Source organism: Meriones unguiculatus, chromosome 1, assembly GCF_030254825.1.
Source record: "Meriones unguiculatus strain TT.TT164.6M chromosome 1, Bangor_MerUng_6.1, whole genome shotgun sequence".
Taxonomy (NCBI): domain Eukaryota; kingdom Metazoa; phylum Chordata; class Mammalia; order Rodentia; family Muridae; genus Meriones; species Meriones unguiculatus.
Window position 1 is genome coordinate 176,103,495 of NC_083349.1, and position 27,224 is coordinate 176,130,718.

Consider the following 27,224-nt stretch of genomic DNA (forward strand, 5'->3'; position numbering starts at 1 on the left):
ATCTAAACCCCCACCAGGAACAGAAATGGCCCTGTGCAGCTTCCTGGAAGTCTTATAAAATATGCTCAAGTGGGAGGGAGGAGCTGCTACCCAAACTCGGCCCGCTGCCGGGCCCCTGCATGCTGACATTTGTAGTCAAGATGGAAACCAGCCACGAGACAAGCTCTGGAGAACTGGCTTGTTTTCTTCTGAATAATTTTGCATTTGACTCACCAAACCCCTGATATCAAGATCTATAAACTGCAGTTTAAGTGTGTCTCATACAAAATGTTTGAAGGCTGTTGCTGTGCCTTGGAGCACTTGACTCACGCACGAGGTCCTGGGTGAAAACCCCAGTCCTGACCAAAAAAAAGAAAAAAGAAAAAAAAAATACTTGGGAGCAGAAGCAGTTTTCCTTTCATATTTTTGCACATTTTGAAATGTTTTTGTGAGTGGGTATGTTGATGGTAGGACCCAAATCTAAATACACAGTTCATTGTTGTTTCCTTTAAATGCATGTATGTAGCTTAAATTTAACCTGGTATAGTTTTGTTGTTGTTGTTTTGGTACACCTGTATTTTTAATGTAATCCATCACATAAACTCAGATGTGCTCATTTTCACCAGTGTTCCCATGTCAACCCCCAAAGTTTTGGACTGTTGGGTTTCAGATGATGGATTCTCACTCCACACTATGGATGACACAAATAGCTTTAGATTTCTCTCTCTGGCCAACAACCTTGTCTGATTCCTGAGTATTTCCTCCAGAATACCTTGGTAGAAGAAAACACAAAGCAAAACCAAACAAGTCTAGGCTAAGCATGTCTCTCCAAACTCCTCCCTCAGCATGCATGTCCGTAAGCGTCTGCACAGATGTAACTACTGAGTAATTGATGTAAAATAAAATTATAGAGAACAGGATAAAAAAGAAGTCTTGAGCTAGGTGCCAAGTGTGGGGGAAATCTGACAGGCTTGTGTTCAGAAGAGTAATGGTTGAGCAAAACCAAGAGGCTGTAGCAGAAATAGCTCTAATGGGAACATGCTGAGAGAAAAGCACCATTTTGGATCTACGGTGGCCTGTGGAGTGATGCCTCACACGTAGCCTTGGGTACTAGCTGCTTCCCCTAGGACATCCCCACTCCTCCTCTCAGGCCCCCCTGCTTCTCTGGGGTTAGAAGACTGTGCCAAGCGTCAAACTTAACCCTGGGGACTGAGCTGGATGTGCATAGTAATTATGATACCTTGTATTTATGTCTAGCTATTTCTGGCCGGCAGCTTGTTTTCTCTTCCTTCAGCTCCCTCTGAAGAGGTCAGGAAGCATTATAGATGTGGTTTTCAGGACCTTCCTGTGACACCCCTTCCAATGCCGCTTACATTGCCCAGAGGTGGATATCCAGGAGGCATTTCTCTCTTTACTTTGTCTGGAGGACAAATGGTAGGCCCACCTCCATGGAACAAGCCACACCCACTGATTGGGTTTTGACAGGCTCAGCATGAGAATTACCAAGGCAAGGAAGGCATCCCCCTCTAAAGCTTTCTGAACCACAGGGTTGTTCAAAAGGCGATCTCCTCAAGATGCATGCAATGCTCTCTACCCAAGTACTAACCTGGAAGAAAGTCAAACTCCATCTCCATTTTACAGTTGGAAAAACAGAGACACAGACTGAATGAGAAACTTTCTGAAGAACTCAGAAACTCAGGTTGGGTCAGGGGTCAAACCCTGTAGACTATGTCCATAGTACCCATTCATAATCACTAATAAGAGGCTATAGTGGTGGTGGTGGTGCACACCTTTAGTCCCAGTGCTCAGGAGTCAGAGGCAGACAGTTCTCTGAGTTAGAGGCTAGCCGGGTCCACATGGTGAGTTCCAGGATAGCCAGAGTTACACAAAGAGACCCTATCTTGAAAAACAAACAAACAAATAAAAAAGCTACCTGGCTGAAATTTAGAAGCCTGATTCCTCAGGTCTCTGCATGATTCTGATGCTTAGGTCAGTCACTAGCCAACTCTGGGCTGACTAGTGGTACTCAGTTTAACAAGCATCTCAGGTGTACAACCAGGTGGTCCTGGCGAGGCACCTGGAGAAAGGCCACTTGCGTCCTTTGCTCCCACTATTGGGACAAGTAAACAAACAGCACACGGGGGACAAGCTGGGGTCTATGGAGACTTTTCCTTCCCTCACAGGAACAACCACTCTGGGGGAGGGAAGCTGGTGGCCCAGTGTAGGCTATGCTGAAGACAAGGCCGTCTTCAGGAGACGAAAACAGGAGAGAGTGTGTGACCCAAGGCAGCTCACCGTCCTTTCACGCTTGACATGCTGCACAGCAGAGGGGGAACATGCAGATGAAAAAGGGAAAAGAAAAAGAGACTAGGCAGCCCGGGCCCTTCTCTCAGCACCAGAACAATAGCCTCTTCAAACCCCTGGCATCTGAACTGGCAGTCAGCCACCAAGAAAGAAAAGAGTCTGCTGTCCCTTTAAGAACGCCCTCTCTCCACAAAGGTCAGAGAAGCCTGTTCAGGCTGCCCAGGAGATGCCTCCCTGGCCACTCTGGGCCCTATATTCTGCTCCCCCTCCTAGCTGATTATGGTGTAATAGTTATCTCAGAAGAAGGCAGAGAGAGACCAGCTGGGTGGCAGCTTCTACCCAGGCAAGGAGCAGTGATAGAACAAGAGCCCAGGAGCTCATGTACTGCTCAAAATTCCCCTCCACAAAGGACTGGGGTTGGAAGAGGAAAAAAAAAAAAGATGTTGGGAGGAGGATGTAATGGCTTAAAAGAAAACTGGCCCAAACATGGAGGCTCCAAAAGAAACAAAATGCCCACCAAATGAGCAAAAGGGCAGCTGATGATGGGTCCAGAAATCACAGAAGGGAGGGAGGAAGAGCGAAAAAGAAGTCAAATCATTGAGTGAAGAGTGGATAGAGGGCTCTGCCCAGCATGCAGAGGAAGCTTTAGGACAAGGTCTTTTATCCTGCAGACAGTTCAAGTCCTGTCAGGTTATATGACCTTAGATGCCTTTCTTGATTCCCCACAAGTCTCAGGTTCTCTATAATTAATACTGGCACACAGCGAGCAGTAAGAAAACATCAGAAACTAATATTATTCTGGTATTAATATTGTTAGGGTAGTTCAGGTGGTCAGAGTGTGTCTTCAAGAAGCCCATCCCCACACTGTGATCCCAGAAATAAGTTCCAAGAGAAAGGGGCCTTCACTAAGAAAACTTCATTGTTATAGGAGCAGGGGTGGCAAGCCATAAGAAACACCTAAGTGAAAGATGTGACCATGTCACAGTATAAATATATTAAGCAGACATCAAGCTGAAGATGTCTGACCCCTGAAAGAAAGGATGACGTTGATGGAGGAAATGATGGGAGATAGGACAAAAGATATGAAAGCCAATGCCGATTTATTTTTCTTCTACCTTGGAACTATAAGTATTTTAATTGCATTCCAACTGGTTGATGGTCAAGACAAGTTACCAATCATTTACAATGACTTTTTTTCTGAGACCTTGTCTTACTATGCAACCAGACTGGTCTTGAACTTCTGATTGTCCTGCTTCTGCCACCAAACATGAGAGGTGGGTACTATGGCTTCAATGACTTCTCTCTCCTGATTTCTTCAGCAATTATGTTCAGAATTTGTGCACAAATTCTCTCTGTCACAACTACCCCCCAATCCATCCTTCCATCTATCTACCTATCTCATTCTCTCTACCTCTTGTCATTGCCCTTTTGTGACAGTGGAGGTTTTCAGAAAGCAGAGACTTCTCCTTCAGCTGAGTTAATGGTTGAAGGATCACTTCTCAAGATGTCTGCCTCACCATTCTTCATGGTAGACTACCCATCTCATACCTAGATGCCCACATGGCAACAGATTGGACTTAGCCAGTCTATTCTTCATCAGCTTCTGGAGCAGCTAAAATATAGTAGAGAATTCATGCATATTGGAAATTCGTTGAGTCATTCTAGTAGAGCGGCCTGCAATGCTCAAGTTAAATCTTAGAAAATAACCATTTCACCTCTGCCATGAGTGGGACTGGAAGGTCAGCAGAGAGGCAGTAGTGAGTGGAACCATTTCCTTTGCCTCTCTCACAGTTATTATTTCTAGTTCCCAAGTGTTTTTCCACCTGGAAGCTCAGGCACTGAAAATGACTTTCTCGACTGTACAAACAACTTCTGTATCTAAAGCAAATGAGACAGAAAGAGAAGTGGGGGAAAAAATTTGCAAAAATTTAAAAACTCGCTCATATCAATCATGCTTTGTTATTCAGATGACCATACCATGAATCTACCTTATCCCTCATGTCTCAGCTCACCTTCAAAGATCTGCTTCTAATTCCTCTTGCCTAAAGAGAATTCCTTGCTAACTCTCCAGCGTCCTTAGGAATTCTCCAGTATATTTCACCCCTGCTATATACTTCATGCACAGTCTAGGAGCACCTACTGGCTGGAGCCTGCTGCATGCTCACAACCCCAAGCTGCATTTTGCTTCTTCAATTCTCCTTAGGATTCTAAGAGAGGTGAGCACTCTCTGTAGGCTTTGACATGAACAGAATACCGCTCAGATAGAAGAGCTGCTGCTATCTTCCAGTATCTGACCTCCCGGCACTGTTCCTGCCACCGCTCATTAGCTTACCCATTCACCCAAACCTGTATGGAATTTGTGTGCGCTACATTCGCTTACTGAGACAGGCGTTATTAGACAGCTCATCCACGGGAAGAGGACTTCAAAAAGGATAATGGAGAGTAGGCTGTGAGCAGCTGACAGAAAGAGGTGAACCTTAACACTTTGTTCATACCAAGAAGATAGCCTACGTTAGAGAAAAACGCATGACTGCCCCCAGCCCCTTCTCACCACACAACTGACTGTTTCTGTATAGACTGTAGGATTCCAAGTGTCAGCTGACTTCTATGATAGTAGGCATCCTATCAGAACAGAATGAAGGTGAGTGTGAAAGCCCATGTGTGTCATTCTTATACTTGGGAATGATGAAGGCAGGAGATCAAGGTCATTGAGTCCATGCAGCAAGTTTGAAGCCAGACCCTATATTAAAACATCACCATGCCCTTCCTCTGCAAAAGGCCAGTGTGATAACTTATTTTTAACTGCATATATGTATCTGTGTGTATGTGTGTGTGTTAGCACATGTCAAAACACACATGTGGAGGTCAAAGAACAACCTACAGCAAGGACCTTTACCCATTTAGCCATGCCATAGGCCCTCATGTCTTAATTTAAATGTGAAATCACAATTGGCATCAGAGGCAGCGTAGGTGAACACGGTCAAGGTTGAGGAAGAACTTTCTGTGAATACTTCCAAACATAGAAACCACAAGGAGAAGCTTGGTTGGTGTGGTCACATTAAAACAAACTTCAGCATACCAAAATCTACCTGCAGTTTAAGCACAGAAGAAACTCTGCAAAAATCCTCGAAACGTGTCTGATTAAGCATTAATGTCTACAACAGTGAGGAGCACTTATCGATAAAAAGGCAAACCCATCAACAGAAAAGTCGAAAAAGGATAAAACAGGTAGTTCACAGAAGAAATATAAATCAGAAAAAGGGAAACTAAAAACATGTAACTGATGATCGAGGAAACGCAAATCCATGCAACTCTGAGACACCATTTTTTTTTTGAAAACCAGATTGGCAAAGGCTGTGGAAATTGCTACTACTAAGCGGGTACTCTATTAACCTGCCAATAGAAAAGTGTATTGATTGAAACTACCTCTCAGTAGTAATGTGGATTATGAATCAAAGCCGTTGATGCAGAAATCTGGCTTCTAGATTTTTATCTGAAGAATATTAGACATAACATTATTTTAAAGCTGAAAATCAAAAAATAACCTAAATGTTAAATACAAATGAACTAGACAGTGAGTGACATGTACTTGCAACGCTATTAATACAAGTAACTGTTACCAGGTCTGGAAGCCCATGCTTATATCTCTCAACACTAGGAAGACTAAGGCAAGAGGATTTCAAGGTTCATGCTAGCCTTAGTGACAGAGAGTAACCCTGTCTTAGACATTCATAACACTCAAATATTTTTTTTCTTTTTTGTTTTTTTGAGACAGAGTTTCTCTGTGTAGCCTTAGCTGTCCTGGACTCGCTTCGTAAACCAGGCTGGCCTCGAACTCACAGTGATCCACCTGCCTCTGCCTGAGTGCTGGGATTAAAGGTGGTCAACACCATGCCCAGCTCAATACTCGACTATTTAATTAATTTTAAAAATTGTGAGGGGCTGGAGAGATGGTTCAACAGGTAAGAACACTTGTACGCAAGTTTGAGGACCTGAGTTCAAATCCCCTGAATTCATGTAAAAGCCAAGAGTTGCTGCATACACTTGTAATTCCAGAGTTCTGGAATGGGGGTATGATGAGATCAGAGACTGGTGTGTGGGGGGGGGAAGGTGTAGAGGAAGTTGGGGAGGAATCTCTGGGGCTTGCTAGCCACCAGTGGAGCTACAGGTTCCGTGAGAGATCCTGTCTCTCCATCTCAAAGAAGCAAGGTAGAGAGTGATAGAATAAGCTACCAGACGTCTTCCTCTGCCTCTGTATGCATCGTACATGTACATACATACAAGCACACAGACACACACACACATCAATACTTAGTATTTAGGAAAAGAATAGACAGCTAATTATATTGACAGAGGTATAAATATACCCGTTTTGCTAGAATATATATACCATAGTTTAAAGAATACTAGCCCAAATCCTAAGTGATTACTTCTGATGAATGAAATTATGATTGATAGCTCTTTCTTTCAACTTTTTATATTTTCTGGTGTTTCAAAAAAAAAAAAAGAAAAAAGAAAATGTCTAAGTACTGATACATTTTCTTCAAGCATTCATTTAATTCTGGTTTTCAAAAACAACTATAAAAAGAAAGTAAAGGAGATAGAATGATGACAACAAAAATGGGATTCCCAGCAGTGTGCTCAGAAAATGAAAGGTCAACTCTAACTTGAGAAACTGAGATGATATTTTTTTGAGCATGCACTAATGAAGCTATGTCTGAATGACAAGGATGATCTGCAGAGGCAAGGAACAAAATCAAAGATTTCCATGATTGGAGAAAAAGAAAAATGGTATCCAGCATACTGTGGGAAGATGGTGTGCCCAGTTGAGATAGAAGGCTTATGGCAGGTTGGAATGAGTGATTCAGGACAGAGCCAGGCTGTGGACATACTGCAAGGTGTCTCTGTGTTTTCTAGGGAATCAACATAAAATCCTACATGATTCCATTCATGTGCAAGTTAAGTCCAACAGGGAAGCTACAGAGATAGAATGGGTCACCCATAGTGGGCTAGGGAAGGATGTAGAGATGCTGGCCGAGGGTACCAGTTTCTTCTGGAGACAAGGAAGTGTTCTAAAGTTGGCTGTGGTAAAGGCTACACATATCAGTGACCACTGAAAGGTACTGGCTAGTGCATCTCAATGAATTGTATAGCCAGTGAATCACATCACAGTAAAAAGACATCAGGTGGCTCTTATGGCACACCAAGTGAAATGCTAAGGAGATTATACAATAAAAAAGCGATGGGGCTGGTGACAAGGGGAAGAAATGCTTACTGTGCATGTACATGGCCTAGGTTCTATACCTAGTACTAACTGCTAGTACTATACCTAGTACTAACTGCTCTCAAAAACTAGACTTGAAACTGTAAAAAAAAAAAAAAAAAAAAAAAGACTATGACAAAGATCATGAAAATAGGTAGAATGGCAGAATGGATCAAGAAATGTTACAGAGATAACTAACTAACCATATGGGGAGTGAGAAAGGATAAATAAAAACTTGTAAAGAAGTTTCCAGTATAAATGACTGGAAGGAACCAACTGTGGTGCCTAATAATCCCAGCACTCAGGAGCCTAAGGCGAGACAATTACCGTGACTTCAAGATAAACCCAGACTATAGACACAGACCCTGTCACAAAACAACAACGGAAATGACTGAGAGAGGATGTGAAAGGTTTGGGAAGGAGGCTTACATTCATTTTCCACGCAGTGAATTCAAGAAGGAACAGAAAGCAGTGTGCGATTTTAATTTAGAATCCTTTTCCTGACAACGACGGCTATGAGTGTCTAGTGACTGGTGCCAAAAACAGTTATTCACTGCATTTGGTGCTACTGATCGGCCCCAAAGCGGTTCTAACTTATCCTAGGAATATACTGGGGACAATTAGTCAGAAGAAGACAGTAGCAAGTCAAGAAAAGCCAACCACCCCCCTCCAGCTGCACACTCCACTCAACATTTAACAGAGCTTAAGCTTAATCACTCCAAGTATACATTTGTCAAAAAAGGGCACTACCATCGCCATTATAGGCAGAATCCTCACTATCTACGGGGCTGTGGTCGGCTCCTATTACCAATGGGCCTCACCAGAATATTATTTTGTTTATTTATATCAAAGAAGGCAAGAACAAGAAATAGGAACCCTCCAGAAGTAAATTTGGAAGTCTAAAAGGAGTCTTTTGGGTATGCCAGAGTTAATAGATGTAAAATAAATGCAGAAGCGGGGAGGGGGGGGGGAAGGCATGTGCTCTGCAAAGCAAATCACCTTCAAAAGCCAAATGGTCACATCCCAAATTTGCATATTCCATGTCTGTCAAATTAAGACTATGAGGAACAAAGGAGTTTTGCATACCATGTCCTAATGCCCTCTCCACCCCCATGTAAAAACTATGAGCATCAGGAAGGATAAAAGTTGAGGTCGCTGCAGGGAGGCTATTATGAAACAAAGAGGCTCCCAGTCTCCTGAGAAAGGGTCCAAAAAAGATCTGAGCTGAAAGATTAATCTATTTTCACCACAGCAGGGAAAGCATCCAATCCCCTTCTGTAGGCTGCCACTTGAACCAGGGGCTCCTCCACTCCAACAAGCACCCCCCAACCCCTACCCAGGGCAAAGACTGCTTCTTACTAATGTTTATTCCTACAGCTTAACTCAATGGTGGGTGCTCAAGAATTCATAGCTGAGTGAAGGAACATAGTGGAAATTTGGAAAGAACTGAAGGAGAATTGCATTCTGAGGTTCATTAGCCCAATGTGGGGGGGGGAGGGGGGAGAAGGGTCCAAAAGAGATTAACTCTGCAGGTGTGATCTCGCCTATCACCTTAGAGATGAGGGGAGTGTGCTACTAAGGTTACAGGCTTTCTTGTGATTAAAAGCCAGAGCAAGTTCCACCTCCAGTGACGTGGACATGTGACTATGCCCTTGTGTGACAAGATGAAAAAGTTCCAGCAATGAGGCCAAAACAGAACTTGAAAGGTGGCTCACTTGACAGAGGGGTAGAGCTGACTGTGACTCTGCAAAGACAGAAGAGATAGCAATCAGTATTCTTCAGCTTCATCTAGAATGGGGCAAACAGTCTTGAGTGGGTGGAAGGCAAGGACTGTGACCATGTTCTTCATACAATGCCAAACATAAAACAATATTCTGAGAGCATCTAACATTCACTGTTAGTGGCTGTGAGTGCCCGGCCCCTTCCTCTGTGGTACATGAACTGTCTCATTTAAAACACACCATCCTGCCAGGGTGGCAGTGGCAGCCCATGCCTTTAATCCCAGCAGAGGCAGGTGAATCTCTGAGTTCGAGGCTAGCCTGGTCTACAGAGTGAGTTCCAGGATGTCCAGAGACACACAAAAAAGCCATGTCTCCAAAACAACCAACCAACCAACCAACCAACCAACCAACCAACCAACCAACCAACCACAGAAACAAAGAAACAGCAATAGAGACAGACCACCAACAACGATAGTATCAATAAAAACAGACCATCCTCCCAGCAGCAACAATAATAATAATAGTAAAAACAGACCATTCACACAACAGCCCCCTGAGGCAGGTATGGCTGTTGGGTTTGTTTGTTTGTTTAAACATTAGGGAATCAAGAGTAGGGGACAAGAAGGAATTTTTCATAATCCTACAACTGGTGAAGCACAGAACCATTGGCATTATGTCCCCAGAGGTCCAGGGTCGAGCTTATGAAGGGAGCCCTACCTCATGAGGTCATCACATAGGCCAAAGTACAACTAAGTACAAGTTGAAACATCACCCACCTCCTACAGACAGGAGGCAAGAGTATGTTCTGGAGCCCCGTGAGTTCACAGTTCTGAAAATATTTGCACTCTCTGAGGCCTGCACTCAGGGGCCTTTGAATACTGTCATCGGTCTTAAAGAATGGCTTCACACATAATATTCTAAGGCTCAACTATATCTAAATAACAAAGAAATAAGATGTTCTTTATTAAGCTGTGTGGATATGGTAGCTACAATTCTTCTGTTTGAGATATTTCATCTTTAAAAAAAAATTTGTCGTGTGTGTGTGTGTGTGTGTGTGTGTGTGTGTGTGTGTGTACATGAAACGGTTTACATTTGAAAGTCAGAGAACAATTTGTGGAAGTTGAGAGATCAAACTCAAGACTCCATGCTAGGCAGTAAGCATTTGTATAGGCTGAGCCATCTCACCAGCCCTCTGTTTTAAATTCCTCCTAATCTAGCCTTGCAGGGACAGCTACGAAGTCAGGTGTGAGTAGGACCCTGGTTCCATGTGGGGCTCTGCACAGAGCTACACCCATTGCACCCCTGGATGAAGAAAACCCCAACACTGAGGACAGCATGGCCCTGGCAGAGTTCCTGTAACTTAAGGTAATGTTGAAAGCTCTATATTCAGCCAGATCCATTCTGGCAAAAAGGAGCCGCTGAGAGCTCACACCCTTGAGCTCAGCTTCTCTAACCTTCTCTCTACTCTGTCATTCACCATTTGTTTTGTCACCTATGAAAAGGGGCAAATTAAATACCACCCTTCTAGCAGAGCTGCGGAAGGTGTGTGTGTGTGTGTGTGTGTGTGTGTGTGTGTGTGTGTGTGTGTGTGTGTTGGTTCTGAGAAATAAAAGCAGGTCCTCCTGAACTGACCGCACACACATACAAACGCACACACCCTCTCCCAGCCCTGTTACTTTTTCAAAGGTCTTTTTCACAAATGCTACCGGATTACAAACATCAAACTCCTCGCCTCAAGCATTGTACCCACTGATATGGAAAGTGCATCTCTGTGCTTCTTGGTCATCCTGGGCCCGAGGGTTCCCCTGCTGAGTGTAGCAGGCCCCAGGGCTCTGCAGATCTTCTAAGATATTTCTTCCTGGACCTTGTTTTGTCACTTAAACTTCTACCCGGAGATGCCTACGTGCATCTGTTCTGCTAGGCTTCTCAGCTCTCTCTCTTCCGGGGGGGTCTTTGTTCTGTTTTCCAGAGCTGCTCTTGTTTTTATCTCAAAGGCTTGATGATCTCTTGAAACGCCTGTGGCCTCCATCCAAGAGTCAGTCCATGCCTCCTCCGCCCTATGCACCCCTTCTCAAGTTTGACTGTTGCTATTACCCCTTTCTGCTCTATCACATCTTAGGTAACTAATTCACATCATCAAATGCTGTCCTCATAAATCATTACTCAGCATTTCTCAGTTTTTTGGGTTTTTTTTTTGTCCTCAGAGGAAAAGTCCTGTCTTCCAATTGCTTTGTAACCGTAGTAACTAAATGCAGGGACTCAGGCCAGGTGAGGTAGCACTCAGGAAGTTGAGGCAAGAGGATCATGAGTTCTAAGCCAGCTTGGTATTTACGTATATGTATATATGTATATATATATATATATATGTGTGTGTGCATATAAATACATATACACATATGTATGTATGTACATATGCACATATATGTGTGTATATACATACACAAATGTGTGTATGTGTGTATATATATATATATATATATATATATATACTGATAGGTATGACCCTATCAGTTAAAACAAAACAAAATAAGAGAAAAAGAAACAAGTATGCACTCTGGGTCAGACTGCCACCTCAGGGATTTTTAGACTCTATGATCTCGGGCAGAGGATTAGGAGTTCAAGGCAAGGTTGAGAGTTCAAAGCTAGCAACATAGAAAGACCTGAAAGATATTGCAAGGCCCTATCTCAAAATATAAAACAAAACAAACCTGCCATGCAACAAATTTTTCACATAAGCATAACCTATCTTTATTATTGCCTTTCTCATCATTGTTATGAGTATAAAGCCCCTGGAATAATGCTGCTAGCTAAAAAGAATCCAGCAAAAACATAGCACTGTGCAGCTCCAGAAAACCATATTTACCTATCTTGGTGCAGTGACTGTTTTGTGAGGGGCCAGGTTGGCAGGACAGGGGTCTCTGTCAACACTGTTTCAACTCTGTGTTGTAGTATATAAGTAGCCATGAATAGTCTGTGAACAAATGTTTGTGTTGTGGCCTCATAAAAGTAGATGGAATGTCATCTGATCATTTCAGGTTTTTGGTTTTTTTTTTTTTTTTTTTTTTTTTTTTTTTAACGATTTATCTATTTGTATAGATGATTGTGAGCCAGTATGTGATTGCTGGGAAGTGAACTCAGGACCTCTGGAAGAGCAGCCAGTGCTCTTAACTGCTGAGCCATCTCTCTAGTCCCTGATTGATTTAACCTAATCTTTTGTTTTTATTTATTGGTGTATTTTATGTACATGAGTGCTCTGTCTTCATGCACATCAGAATGGGGAATCAGATCCCATCATAGATGGTTGTGAGCCACCATGTGGTTGCTGGGAATTGAACTCAGGGCCTCTGGAAAAATAGCCAGTGCTCTGAGCCATCTCTTCTGTCCTGCTCAGATTTCTTTAATCATTTTTAAATACACAGAAAGTTGGGCCTGGTAGGGAAGGAATATAATCCCAACTACTCGGGAGGCTGAGGCAGGAAAATTGTAATTTCAAACCCAGCCTGGGATACTGAACAAATTCAAAGCCCATTCTTACAGGCAACTTATAGAACTTCGAATATTTTTTTTTTTAATTAACAAGAAAGCTGTGGACATCACTTGGTGGTCCAGTGCTTGGCTAGCATTTGTGAGGCCCTGGATCCCTAGCATTATAAAGCAACAAAGTGAAAAATGTACTAGAGTATGAACTTGTCAAAGAATAAATATTGTTTAAATAAAAATCAAATGCACAGGACAATCTTGGCTTGCAAACTATTAAAAAAAAAAAAAGGAGGATGCAAACTTATCATAGCCTAGGTAGATCATGTCTAGGATCATATGAGCTCTTCCTCAATGTCTCCATGTACAGCCCTCATTCCCAGTGAAAGCAGTTGCCACAGGCACTGTGTGTGCTGCCTTAGGGGTAAGCTGGGGCTTACCATTCAGACGTCCCTAAGCCTGTATTCCCCAGGTGTCCTGCAGTCAGCCAGGCTCCTGTGCCTGGCTCTGGCCATTGTGTAACAGATACAGGGGAGAGTACAAGACCCAAGCTGTCCTTCCTGTCCTGGTGACTAGTAAAGGAGACATCGTGAGATTCAACAGCCTATACTGGTGAACCACTGCATAGGGCAGTTCCCTGGAAGAGTTGTACAGAATGTGATGGGACTTGGAGTGATCATAAAATGAACTTATGAGCAGCGAAGTAACTGGGGATGGTTGTCTTGGCCTAACCTGCTCTCCACAGTTAAACACAATGTCTCTCTGCAAGCAAACACCAATAAATAGTATTAACATTGGCTACCCAGGACTTGGAGTTGGTCGGTGGGTACTTGCTGTACAAGCATGAGGGCCCGATCTCTACTAGCTGCCAATGATCCCAGCTCCAAGATGGCAGACACAGGTAGATCCTGGGGGCTGCTGGCCAGCCAGTCCAGCTCAGTGAGCTTCAGTTTCCGTGAGAGACCCTTTGTCACACGGAAGACAAGCTATTGAGGAAAAACCCGATGTTGACCTCTGGCCTCCATGTGTGCCTAAACGGGTGAGCTCACCAGCATACAAATCAAATGTGTAACCCACACACACATATATCATACCACATGATTGATAGATAGATAGACAGACAGACAGACAGACAGACAGACAGATAGATAGATAGATAGGTAGATAGATAGATAGGTAGGTAGGTAGGTAGGTAGATAGATAAAAAGAATAGCTGGAAGGATAGCTCAGCAATTAGAGGAGCTTGCAGGTCTAGCCTGACTTAAATCCCCAGAATCCACACAGTGAAAGGAGAAAACTGAGGCCGTTCAGCTGCAAGTTGAACTCTGATCTCTGCATGATGCACACACATAAATAAATTAATATGATAAGACAGAAATTCTAAATGACTGTAAAGTCAGCAAGCACTAGCCAGTTTATTATATCCCCTCATTTACAAAGTCACTTAAGAAAAACATCCCAGCCTTATGGACAAGTCGGCAAGGTCAGAGGTATTTTGTCTTTAAGTTCTTTAACCAGAAACACAAATTTCCTGTTCTAGAAATAACCAGGAGGAAAGGGTTCAAGCTTTGACAACCTGGGCACCCACGGTCTGATATGTAAGAAAATAAATGTTTTCTTCTAAAAATAATGATGGTGGCCACAACAGCACAGTACTGTTTATGGCCGGCCCATTGCAGAAGGCTGTGAGAAAAGTCTATCAACTTAAGCAATCCGTCGCATCAGATTCACTCACCACCCTGGGCTGACTGGCTCTCTGAGAGATTTAAATCTTAGATGCCCAGAGCTCAAGGCCCTGAACATGAGGAAATTTAACTCACATCGAATGATAAAATAAATCTCAGTGTTCATGGGAGGGCATGCCTGTGGCTCAATGTTTATAAATGAATATTTAATATCCTCAAATGAAAGTCTGGGGTTTTTTTTTGGGGGGGGGGGTTGTTTGTTTGTTTGTTTTTCAACACCCCCTGCTGACTAAAGAAGTACTTCAACAGCCTACAGCACAAGCTACTGCTTTGTAAGGACTGTGGCCTTTTCCTAGACCATTAGTTAAAAAAAAAAAAAAGGAAGCTGGGATATAACTAGTGTACCCAGCACTGGCATTTAATCCTGCTTTCAAAAAATATCACCACCCAAGGTAAACAGAAGTCCCCTACCCAGGCCCACAGCAGGCCAAAAAGGTAGTGGCAAGATTTCCATTTGTGAGTCTCTTTCAAGGCACTGAGAGACCCCAGCCTTCTCTCCTTTCTGGAGAGCTTCTCAAAGGCTGTGAGGTCAGGCTCTACAGGAGGTATATGGAGGCCTCACTGGGCTCCCTCATCTTTCACAGCACTTCTCCCTGGAAGAACCTCTAAAGACGGGTATGTGGTCTAGACAAGAGAATGGGAAGAAACAGGGAATCATTCATTAACAGATCTAAAAAGAGAGAGAACAATGGACAATTGACTTTTGGTGTCAATAAAACATGGTTGGAAAATGAGGACAAAAGCCAGTCAGTTGACTCTCCAGTCACCTGGGAAGAAAGCAAGAGAGCCAGTGGGGGTGATGAGGGGGTGGGTTAGAGCACTGTCATTCCTAAATCAGGGATGAGAATGCACCATGGAAGTTCACTGGTCCTCACACTGGTTAAATTGGTACCTCGGGGTAGACATTTGTCCCAGGTTTGAGGCCTAACATCTGCCAATTTAACAAGACCCACAGAGAGTGGAGTTCTTACCCATGGAAGTGCTTCCCTGCTGTGTCAGACTATGCTTTTGTAACTTGGATTTTTTGGGGTTTGGTTTCACAAAATCTGCTTCTCCCCTACAGTGACTTTGCTGAAGGCCTATGCCAGCCTCGGGGCTCTGTGATGCCTGAACCACCAAACCCAGCAGATGTGAAGAGCAGGAACAGGAGCAGGGGGAACCCAGCAGATGTTGCACAGTCTGCCAGGGCCTGTGTGGGGACAGAAATGTGGAGGGAGTGGCCTCACAGAACTGAACTCTGTTCTGAAGCTCTGAGGGAATTAGAGATAACTTTCCATCACAAGAAGAATGAGTGGGGGAGAGCAGTCATGTGGAGACAAAGGAACACTGGCTTCCAAAGTAAATATGTGATACTTTCCTCCCCAACTTGGCCATAGCCATAGCCTTATTCATGACACCTCCTTTCAGCTCCTTCCATTGCAAGCCTTACCTTACTCACCAAATTACCAGCAGATGGGCCAGGCCAACTGAAGCAACTTTTGAGGAAGACTTAATTAAGCTTCTCCCTGATAAAGGAGAAATAAGGTGGGGGATTTCTCTCATGATGAAACCAGAAATGTGTCAGTAACACACATCTATCGTGAAAACCCATAACCTAAGGCATCACCTGTCTGGAACTCGGTGAGTTATGGCCACGGTTGCTGTGTAAAAAAAGACTTTATTTCCCTAACAATAGAACATGCTCTGTTGCACCACCAGCTGAAATCAGTTTCTAGAGCTGTTGATGGCACTTATATGGCCTTTAGCATTGAATGGCTCGTACCATGTGTTCAGGCAAGAGGGGCTCATTCTACCTGTGAGAGGACTGGTTTCTAGAAGCCTAAGGTAACGAATGACTATTTACACATTTTAAACTCCTACCTCCTAGACAATGGGTTACCAATGATGAAACTTGATCAACATTTGTAAAATGAAGGGATGAATGCATATATGGACTTACAGACCTTGAACCTTCTATGTGGAAATGTTGGTGCGACAGAGATATGTCTTGCCATTATTACAGTTGTCCTGTGTTTATGAAGGGGCTGAGGAAATGGTTCAGTGGATAAAGTGCTTACCATAAAGGCGCAAGGACCTGAGTCGGTTCCCTAGCACCAATGTCAAAAGTTGGGAGTGGTCCAACGCAGCAGGGCAAAGACAGAATTCCCCCAGAGCCCACTGGCCAGCCACTGATCTCAAAGAATAAGACAGAAAGCAATTGAGGAAGATGCACAGATGCTGACCTTTGGCCTCCACAGGCACACACAGAGCAAGCATACCTATACACAGACCCATGCTTGCACACATATAATGGTGAAGTAAATACAGCTTGCCCCTTTCCTGAACTAGTTACATACATCGATCCTAAACAGTTTATGGTCTCTAGGCCTCAGTTTGTCAACACTGAGCACATACGTCAAGTGAGATAATCTTCCTAATGAGACATCGGAGCAGGGAAAGAGTATAGAATGTGGTCTTACATACAGGGAAAGTGAGATGCAAGAGTAACCAAGAACAGGTAGATTGCTGCAACATGACCCTGCAGCAAACCCTGATACACACAAAGCCTGATTTCTCTGTATATGCCTTCAACTCTGCCTCAGCTTCCCAGTCTGTAAAATGAGGGGTCATAATTGGAGTGCTGCATGGCCCATGCTAATACATGCAAAGTACTTAATGTAGCTTGACACAAAGTAAATTTCAATAAGTGGTAAAAAACTACTTACTTCTATGAACATAAGTACCACCATTTTTATGTCACCTATACATAGGAGGAATCCTAGAAGTGTTCCTAGAGATGATTTCAAACATTAGAAAGCTTGCTAAGCCCAACCTCTTCCATGTCCAGTTAGACAGTATTACCCAGGACAAGATGCTCAGCATCACCTTGCTTCCTAGAAGCAGGGTACACCTAACATGGAATGCCAAAGGGAGCCAGCCACTTCTTTCCCAAAACAGCCACAACAACAACTGCAAAGCGGGGACACAGTGGACTGATATGTCTATCGTTCATGCGACAGCATCCAGACTGGCATAAAAGACAGAAATATCCCTGAATCTCTTCACCTGAAGAAGACAAGGTTGGCCAATTACGGCTCCCAGCTGAGCACTGCTCTCCTTGTTGAAATGCATCAAGAGATACTCACGACAGATTTCAAAGGCAAACATCTCTGCATGTCCCTGAGGGACCCAGCCGGGCTCAGCCAAGAGGCATCCCTGTTAAAAGTGATGTCTCATCTGAATGACAGTCGGTCTACCTAGGTCCCAAGCTGGGTATGCTGACAACAGGGGAAGGGTGCTGAGTGATTCTGATGGAGAATCCAGGGTCTCTGTGCTGCCGGAAGCACCTGCGCTTTGCTAGGATGCCTGGGTCTGCTCTACTGAGGAATGAAAACAGCTCTGGCCACCCCTGTGGGCCTGGAATTACTGATGGCAAGAGACACGGGTTGACAGTTTGCAACACAGTAGGACAGGCAAGCCTCCAAGAGAGCAAGGGCAGAGATAACTGCAGGGCCTGTACTTCCTTGTCCCAAACTCAAAGGAGAGGCTTCAGCCCAAGGACTCAGCACCCCAGCACCCCACGGAGCGAACCCTTGTCTGGAGGAGAAGCAGCTTGAGGCTAAGCGGTCACCAGCTCTCCCCAAGCTTGGGAGATTGCAGTTATGATGGGCTAATCTTACAGAACTCAGCTTCACTCTTTGCCCTTCTCAGGGCCCCCTAAAGAATGTTCATGCTTATGGCAGGAGAGCTAGACTATGCCATGGGGTAGCACAGTCTACCCCGTGAGGTTGATTTGGATAGGAGCTTCTAGAAAACAAGAAGTGACCTGCAGCCAGGCTAAGATGCCTTGCTTAAAGTGCTTGATCTCATCCCCAATTCTAAAAATCAACCTGCCACCCACAGGAATGCCCTTCCCAGCCCCAGCCAGCTTGGACAGCAGGTCCACAAAAAAGGTAGGCCCCATCCCTGCAGAGAGCTTCGCCAAGCTATTCTCCTCCTACCTTCACCCTCTTCCGGAGTTAAAATGCCCCCCCCCCCAACCAGGGGCTTTTCTCCTCCTAGGCAGCTGCACAGGAGTACCAGATTCCTAGGAGGGCAAAGTTTTCCAAGCAAAATCTGCAGTTTCTCTCAGGCAGACCAAAAAAAAAAAAAAAAACAGTTCCCCCACCCATCTGGTCCTCAGTGGATCAAAGGAGAAGAGGGAACAGTAAGGGTTTTATTTTTAAAGCAGAAGGTAAAAATACTCTGCCTACGGCTGCAGCTAGAATACAACTATCCCCACATACTCCAAGCCAGAAGTTCTTTTCATGCCCCAATATTAAGCCCAGCAAGAGTCAAACACTTGCAAAGCTCTAAGGCACATGCCCACTCTCCCTTGGAGGGGGCCCGGTCCCTATCACTCCTTAGGGAGAAACCTCCTAGAGAAGCTAGAGGCTGCCTCAGCTGTGGCTAACCCTAAATGATGATAAGAAAAAGGCCCCCCAGGGAGACAGTCAAGGTCCCCCAGCCCAGAACAAGTACAAGACACAGGAAAGAATATCTCTGCATAAAGCTCCCCCTCTGCCTACAGCCACCCGAAGCCCTCAAAGCTGGAGGCTCTTTTCAGTTTCTATTAGGCTTTCTCCACAGCCTCCCAACTTCTACAAACCCCTGACCACAGAGAACATGCCGGGAGAAAATACCACAGCACTGTGGGTGCTAGCTGAGCCGGGGGAGAGTACTTGTTCAACTTTAAGGTTTGCCATCCCTATCTTGACACCTTGATGCCCACCCAGTGAGACAGGCCTGTCTCAAGGAGACCTCTGAAGGGTGCTGGCGGAACATACAGGTGAAGAAGGATGGGAGAGAATGCACCTTATCCGTCCTCCACTTACCAGGAGAGCTTGAATCCTTTCATTAGTACAGTCACGAGCATCCACTGACCGTGTCCTGAGCATCCCTGTCACAGCTCCGGAGGTCCCAGGACATAGTGGAAAAGATGACGAAGTCCCAAAAGAGCAGAATCCCATATAATGTGTGACTTGAACACAGAGAAAGAAGTAGAGAGAGGGAGGGAGGGATAGAAAAGGAGAAAGAGAGAGAGAAAGAGAGAGAGAAAGAGAGCTGCTGCTTCTCTGCTCCTGTTCCCACTGCCCTCTCCCAGCTCTCAGCTGGGCTCAGAGGCCAAGGGCAGCTTGGGCAAATCCAGCCCCAGGCTGGAGCCGGCTGCCCCGGCTGTTGCCGCCACTGCCAGTCTCTGATGAGGATGGGTACTCTGGCAAGCCTGAGCTGAGCGAGCCCTGGAGTTGCATCCACTGTCAGGCTGGCCGCCAGCCACCCTTCCTCCCTCACCTCCTACCGGCCATGAGCTGCCTCAGGGAGGAAAGGCAAGGAGGGCCGGGAGGATCAGAGCACCGACCTAGCAGAACCTGCACTCTCCTCCCCCAGGCGGCAGCTCCATGTAATCTCCTAATCAATGCAGTACCCAAGCAAAGCACCGCCAGCCACTTCCGCCCATTTAAAGACACAGCACATGTTTTGTCCCAGAATGGGACAGATCACCAGGGATGACAGGGATCAATGTGTTGCATCGAGGAAAGTGGTACCAGGAAGGAAGAGGGAAGAGGCAGAAAGGTCTGAGGAGCAATATAGTCAGTCACAGGCCCCCAACAACACTAACCAGATCGGTTAATAGGTCACACCCTTGGCAGAGAAGGGGTCCAGGACAACCACAGGATTCCCCAACTGAGCAGACCTGAAAAATCCTAACCAGTATATTGCCCCAAGGCAGGCAGCTAAAGACCACCTTAAGGAAACTGTCCGTTCCCAGTGAAGCAAGCTAGAGCAGACAGCAGGCTCTAAGCTCCCAAGCAGTTAGTTCTTAGCACAGAGAACTCATAGTTCTCTTCCCCTGCTGGGGACATTTCCCACATTACCAGGGCGTGTGGTGAGTGGCTCTGAGCAGCAAAGCAGCCTTTGAGCCACCTGAAGCCAGGAAGCCTGTCAAGGTGGCCTGGCTTCGGACTTAATCAACACATCATCACCAACACAAGCCGCAAGCAGCCTCAGGCCAGGCCAGGCATAACACTAAGGAGAAAACTGTGGACTCTGAACTCCTTGAAGTGGGTGAAATGCCCCTGGCTCCCCAAATCAACTTGGGTTGGAGGTTACCACACCAACAGCTTCCCTGGCTGTAGCACTCACTCCTCTCTGGCCTTCCCCATATTATCCATTATCTGGGTCAGTAATGCGGACGGGTGAAAAAGAACAAAGAGGAGATTAATTATGAAATAGCAACCTTCAGCTGAACCATAATAAGCCTTTCCACTAAAACTGGCCTGAAACACGCTACAGCCATGCCTGGGCTAAACACATATCACCCAAGCTTAACTTTCTAAGGTGATGTTCTTAATGAACATGGACATGCAGATCCCATTGGGAACAGACTTGGGATACACTGCTTATCACCTGCCTCCCTCTTTTTATTAGGTATCAGCAGGAAGGCAGGGAATGGGCATCTTCTCCCACTCAGTGTAATGTCACCCTGAATAGGAGGCCTTTTGGTCCTGTTACTAAGTGCTTCCTTGATATGACTTTAACAACCCAATCATTGCTGTCTCCCTCCAGCATTTGACTAGTACAGGAGAAACACTCTCTAGGACCCTGACTTTTCAGGGATATGATATCCAAATGGCCATGACTGGTGGAATTCCTCTCCATCCATGGCCCCATGCAAGGTACTGTTCAAATGCCTCTAGGACTTCTAAAAACATCCTCAGTTGTATTTTTATGGGCCTATATGCAGGTCTTACAGTCACCACAGAAGTTGATAAGGTACACCAGATTCCCAAAGCACACCAAATTGCTCTCCATGCCTGGGTAATGTGATACCAAATTCCATGATCCAGCCTCTAAGCTAGTGTCATGTCACTGATAGTCTTCTAAATCGATGTCAATCTCCTCACTGGTCCCATTGCTCTCATTATGGGGGACACTTCAACATTAGACCAGAAGATCCCAAACATTACTCTAAAAACATGTTTCTGGAAAAGTTAAATTCTTTGACCTTTGGCCATCAGCTCCTTCAGGAAACTCCATAGAAAGCCTTTTTTTGTTTTTGTTTGTTTGTTTAGTTGGTTGGTTGTTTTTTGTTTGTTTGTTTTGCAACTACTGACAAGAGTGCATGCAGGGCCTGTGGTGCCAGCTGTTGAACTAGGTGTGATAGGTACACACTTGTGATCCAGAATGCATAGGCTGAGATATTTGCCAGGGTTGTGTCTCAGACAGTACAGCTGAGCAGTAGCAAGGGTAGTGTCTTGATATACCTAATGCAAAACAGCAAGTCTAAGACATGAAAGTGGTCACGTCAAACTCTAACCCCATGGGTGTTTATTAAAAAAAAAAAAAGTCTCAGGGCAAAGACATGGCTCTGTAGATAAAGAACCTTCTGCCCAAGCAGAAAGACCAGTAGGCACAGAGGTTCACAGTGGAATATTGGGGTGTGGGGTACATACACTAGCAGATCCCTGGGTTTGTTGGCCAGAAAATCAATCAGTGAAGCTCCAGCTCCAATGACAGGCTGCCTCAAAAACTGAAGTAGAAAATGACAGAGGAAGACATTAAACATCAACCTTTGGTTTCACATATGAATATACAGATAAGCATGAAAGAACACACATGCACACACAAATACACACCTTTTCTCTTAGACATGCTGGCTTAAAGAGCTCATTTATGCTAAAAGGAGTCCAATGTGTGTGATGCGGAACCCTGGTGGGGTGGGTGAAAATCACCCCACAGACCCCCTTTGACTATGGATCAAGGAAACCAATGGCAGTGCTCTGCGAACCAATGCCATGCTTTTCAGTTCATAAAGAATCCAAACATGGCTGATGAGACATGCAGAACACTGCATGTCTCTAATATAAGTCAATGATGGAGACCATGAGAGACAGACAACTGCTCATCTTGTGGACTTTCTCTGCCTTTCCTTCTCGTGGACAGCACCCTGTACACCCAGAGCAGTTGCCTCCCTAGGAAATGGAGCACACTCGCAGAAGTTCTAAGAATTGAGTGTGTGCCTCCTCTGGATGCCACCTGCCTCTCTACAGGCTGGTTGCTCCATAATATTCATGATTCAGGAAGGGCATAAGTTGTTTTAGAGACAACAAGACCCTGAAAACTTCCTTATCTGGCAAGATGACCACACAGACTAGAAAACAGAAAGCCACAAGGAAATGATTTTAAAATGCCTGATGTACTGACAAACCCCCAAATTTAGGAATACATAAAGTTCAAGCATTTAGTGATGGCAGAAACAAATGAGCTTGGGCTTCAGTTTCCATGGTCTCAAAGCACAAAGAGAAACTCTAAAAGCCCACTAGAGGTGAAGTTTCAAGGGAGACTTGGTAATAACATTGCCTTGCCCAGCTGGGCTGCTGCTTGGCTGTACCTCACCTTCCTGGTATAGCAGGTGCTCCCAGGGTCCTGTTTGGCTATATATCATTCTAATGATGAACTAGAAAGGATTCAGGTCAGTCTCAAACCTTGCCATGCAACAAAGGAAAAAAAAAAAAAAAAAGAAGTCCTCAAACTAATCTTATCAACTCATGATTATAGTCTAAGAGTTTCCAAAGCAAATCTCTCTCTCTCTTTTTCTCTCTTTCTCTGTGAGACACACACCCTGGAAAAGAAAAGATTTGATTGTTCATTTGTTTTGTTTTGTTTTGTTTTGAGACAGGGTTTCTCTGTGTAGCCTTGGCTGTCCTGAACTCACTTTGTAGACCAGGCTGGCCTCCAACTCACAGAGATCCACCTGCCTCTGCTGGGATCACAGGCGTGCACCACCATTCCTGGATGAAAAGAAGAATAAATTTAAAATGACCAAAATCCAGTCATTCAAAGGAAAGTTGGGGGGAGGAAGGCACAAATGTTTTGCTGGGAGGAAATACAAGAAACGTATTTTGAGAAAAAGACTGTTTGGGTGTTTGTTAAAAACATCCTCAAATCTGTGAGAAATAAACACAGTGAAGACAGGCAAACAGTTAGAATAAAGGTCTTTCAGAAAAGGAGATGATAAATATATGAACAGGCCCTCACCTTCACAAGGACTCAGGAAAGTACAAATTCAGAACACTTACATGATGCCACTTCAGGCCTATCTGGTTAACCAACATTTATATTTCCTACCTATTTATTTATTTATTTATTTATTTACTTACTTACTTACTTACTTATTTTGAGTTAGGGTCTTACTATGTATCTCTGGTTGGCCTGAAACTCACTGTGTAGATCAGGCTGGCCTCAAGCTCACAGTGATTCACTTACCTCTGCCTCCGGAGTGCTGGGATTAAAGACATGTGCCACTGGGCCTGGCTGGCCAAAATTCTTAAATCAAACAATATCGAAAATTGAGAAAGAGCTAGTGGAAGGGTGTATTGACTCAAACTACTGAATTATGGAATAGGGTTGAACAAGTATATCCTTATCACATCAATACTATGGACCATTCCACTACACTGATGAACGTAAATTACATGAGTGTAAACACACAAGAAATTCAATAGAATATACCAAGTAATAATGAGGACTTCTATAAAAAAAAAGGTATTTATAGTATTTTCAAGTAGAATGTCATACAGCATTGAAAATTCACAATACCATTATACAGCAGAGTGGATAAATCTCAGAAACATAACACTGAACATAGAAAGAAGTCAATGAAGACTTTTATGTTCTTCTGTAAACATACAAAGAATAAATAAAACTTATACATATATTCTATATCCATACCAAAAAAAATCTAATCTTAAACTTTGACATTGAATAAAGGAGCAAGCAAGAAAGAGAATGACAAGTCCTTCAGAAAGCTGGTTAAGATAAGGATATTAGCAGAGGAGTTTTACTCTTCTTTATACTTTATGCCTAATTTGCATTTTGCCCTTTTTTTCTCCCCAAATCAGAATAAGACAATGAGAAGTATTTTCCTGTCCCTACATTTGTCATTAGATATTTTATGTCTCTTGTAAATATCCTTCTGCATCTGCTCAATGCTCATGAAAACCTGTTTAGGATAAAAGTAATCAGAGACCACTTCCACATCTTTGATATGGGTAGAGGTCTGACCATGACGGTGTCTTAGATTATTCATGTTTCAGAACTTGTTGGGGACTGTGCTTGTGCTCGGAGATACCCATTTGATCAACATCCAGCTGGTTTGAGTTATTCTAAGAATATTGGGGTGATTCTTCTAAACTTTACTGAGTTCAAGGTAGAAAAAAACTGCTTTATTTCACCTGCCTTGACTTTTTTTTTCTTTTTTGTCTTGGCCTCCTTGAAAGCCTTAAGGTTTCCGACACCCCAATGCTGTGTCCTCTCTTACCCAACAAAAACAATGACTGGAGTTTCTTGTCTTATCCACAGATAGGGCCTGGAAAGGTAACAGAGGTCACCATTCGACTGGAACAGGCCACCTCTCCACACACAAGACTTTTGGCCAAAACACATCAAGAAAATCAAGAGTCAGGGTCCATGGAAGGATTTGGCCAACTACAAGAACTCAAGGGAAAATTTAGGACTTCTGACTTCACCTCCCTGTGGGGGTTCTTCCCCAACAGAAGCCGCTTGGGCCTCTTCCTGACCTTGCTAAGTCACTCCAAGCAAATAGCTCTGTATCTGGAGCAGAAAATGGATGGCCAGATCCCTGAGGCTCTCCTTGTATCTCGAGTTCTCAGACTCTGGCCACAGTCCCTCTGCCTGTTCCTTCTCCAGGGCAGCAGAACTAGCTGCAGTAGCATCACAGTTGCTGGCAAAACTGGGGCAGAGTGGTGCTGCAGTCACACGCTGGGGAATCAAAGCTCCAAGCTCAGGCAGGAGAGTCATCAGACGCTGAGAGTGTTATATTTAAGGAGCATTTTGGAGGTCAGGAAGCAAGCAAGAGAAGAGCAGTGGGGGGAGGGCACGCCTCCCAAACACTCCATTTCAACAACAAGCCTCCTCATCATCCCCTAGCCAGAGTACTCTTCCAAACTCCAAATTGCAGTCAATAGAGGCTGTGTGAGGAGCCGGCAGATGGCCAGGGCTGCACTGATCAGGTGCTCCCTACCACTTCCCTGTCCCTCCCCCTCCCTCCTCCTCCCTGCCTTTGCACTCACCACTCCTCACCCTCTGCCACTATTAGTCACAAGCTCTGGGGTGACAGTGTGGGCTGTAGGCATTGGCCTTGCCTTCTGGTCTGTTCATCTGTGTCAGTGCCCAGCCTGGAGCCTCCCAAGCACCCCCTTGTCCTTAGTACCCTTGGTACACACCCAGCCCTCTAGCCCCACCCCCAAGAGAGCCAGTGCTGTACCCGGAGGCTCAGGTTGATAGACCTATGGGCAAAGTAAGCAAGGCTTTTTGTGCCTAGAATATTCCCTTCCACCTCTGTGACCCCAAGGATTCACTTAAGGTCATGACGTTGAAATAAAAAATAAATAAAATAAAATAAAATAAAATAAAATAAAATAAAATAAAATAAAATAAAATAAAATAAAATAAAATAAACCCGAAAAGGACAAAATCACAAAATCGCTTCCTTCTCTACTCCCCCCTTCTCAATCTGTTAATCCAGAATGCTCCTTCAGGCAACAACAGCAGAGCAAACCCAAAACCAGACTCCAATCAACTCATTTCCATCCTTCCCCCAGGAGAGGGAGAAACAGGACCGGGGTTGCCAAGGACAGGCGACATACCACTCCAGAATGTTAAGTGGGATCACATACGTGATATCTTGTGAACCTCACAGTGAACCAGGAAAAAAGTTTTAAACATTAAACGGTTAAATAGGGAAGTGTGGACATTTGTTAAAAGAAGAAACTGGGGTCTGGTGATATCCACTTCTTTTCACAACACTATCAGCTACCACTAACTCCTAGGTGAGTGGTGCAGCAAGCTCTCTGCCTCCGTGGGTCCTGCATTCAGAATGCTACTGACCTTGGCAAATAGAACATATTCCCAGAAAAAGCTGCATGTTTATAGAACATGCTCACACTTCATTTTTCATGATCCCTCAAAAAATGCAATGTAACAACTCTTTACATAGTGTTCCCTTTGCATTCGGTACTATGAGTAGCCTAAATATGATGTGATATGGATACATATTATATACAAACATGCCACTGTACATAAGAGACTTGGACTCTGGTAGATTTGAAAAGCAGGGCATCATGGGACCAATACCATGAACAAGTTTAAGAAACACTGTTGTGAAGGTTTGAATGAAAATGACCCCTACAGGCTCATATATTGGAATACTTGGTACCTAGTTGGTAGGACTGTTTGGGAAGGATTAGGAGGTGTGGCCTTGTTATAAGAGGTGTGTTATTGGGGGTGGAGTTTGAAGTTTCAAAAGCCTATACCATTCCCAGGTAGCTCTGTTTCTCTGCCCCTTTTTGTGCCTCAGACTCATGGATCAGATGTAAAAGATCTCAGTTGCTGTTCCAGCGCCATGTTTGCCTTCCTGCCTGCTACCATGCTCCCTTCTGTGATGGTCATAGACTCTAACCCTTTAAAATGTAAGAAAGCCCCCAATAAGCTATTTGTCAGTTGTTTTCAGTATCTCTTCACAGCAGGAGAAAAATAACTAAGACAATAGTCATTGACAAAAATGGGAAAAGATTAAAGATATGGGATACGTAGAACCCAGCTAAACTTCTTTTTTCCCTGCTCTTGACATACCTTCTTTTTTTAAAGACATGAAAGGTGTTACTCTGTAGTTAGGCTGGCCTTGAACTCAAGGTG

The 27,224-nt window shown here is 44.3% G+C and overlaps 1 protein-coding gene across 11 annotated transcripts in view; it reads right to left on the reverse strand.

Annotated features, from left to right (window-relative positions):
* Gramd1b (GRAM domain containing 1B) overlaps positions 1–27,224 on the reverse strand; it is a 228,321-nt gene that overhangs the window by 63,838 nt on the left and 137,259 nt on the right. The window contains exon 1 of one of the 11 annotated variants that reach the window (XM_060371969.1): positions 19,343–19,885. The exons of the other annotated variants lie outside the window; for them this stretch is intronic. Within the exon in view, the coding sequence (XP_060227952.1) occupies positions 19,343–19,383 (41 nt within the window). The 5' untranslated portion in view covers positions 19,384–19,885. Of the gene's footprint in view, positions 1–19,342; positions 19,886–27,224 lie in introns of those variants that run through there. 11 annotated transcript variants of the gene reach the window in all.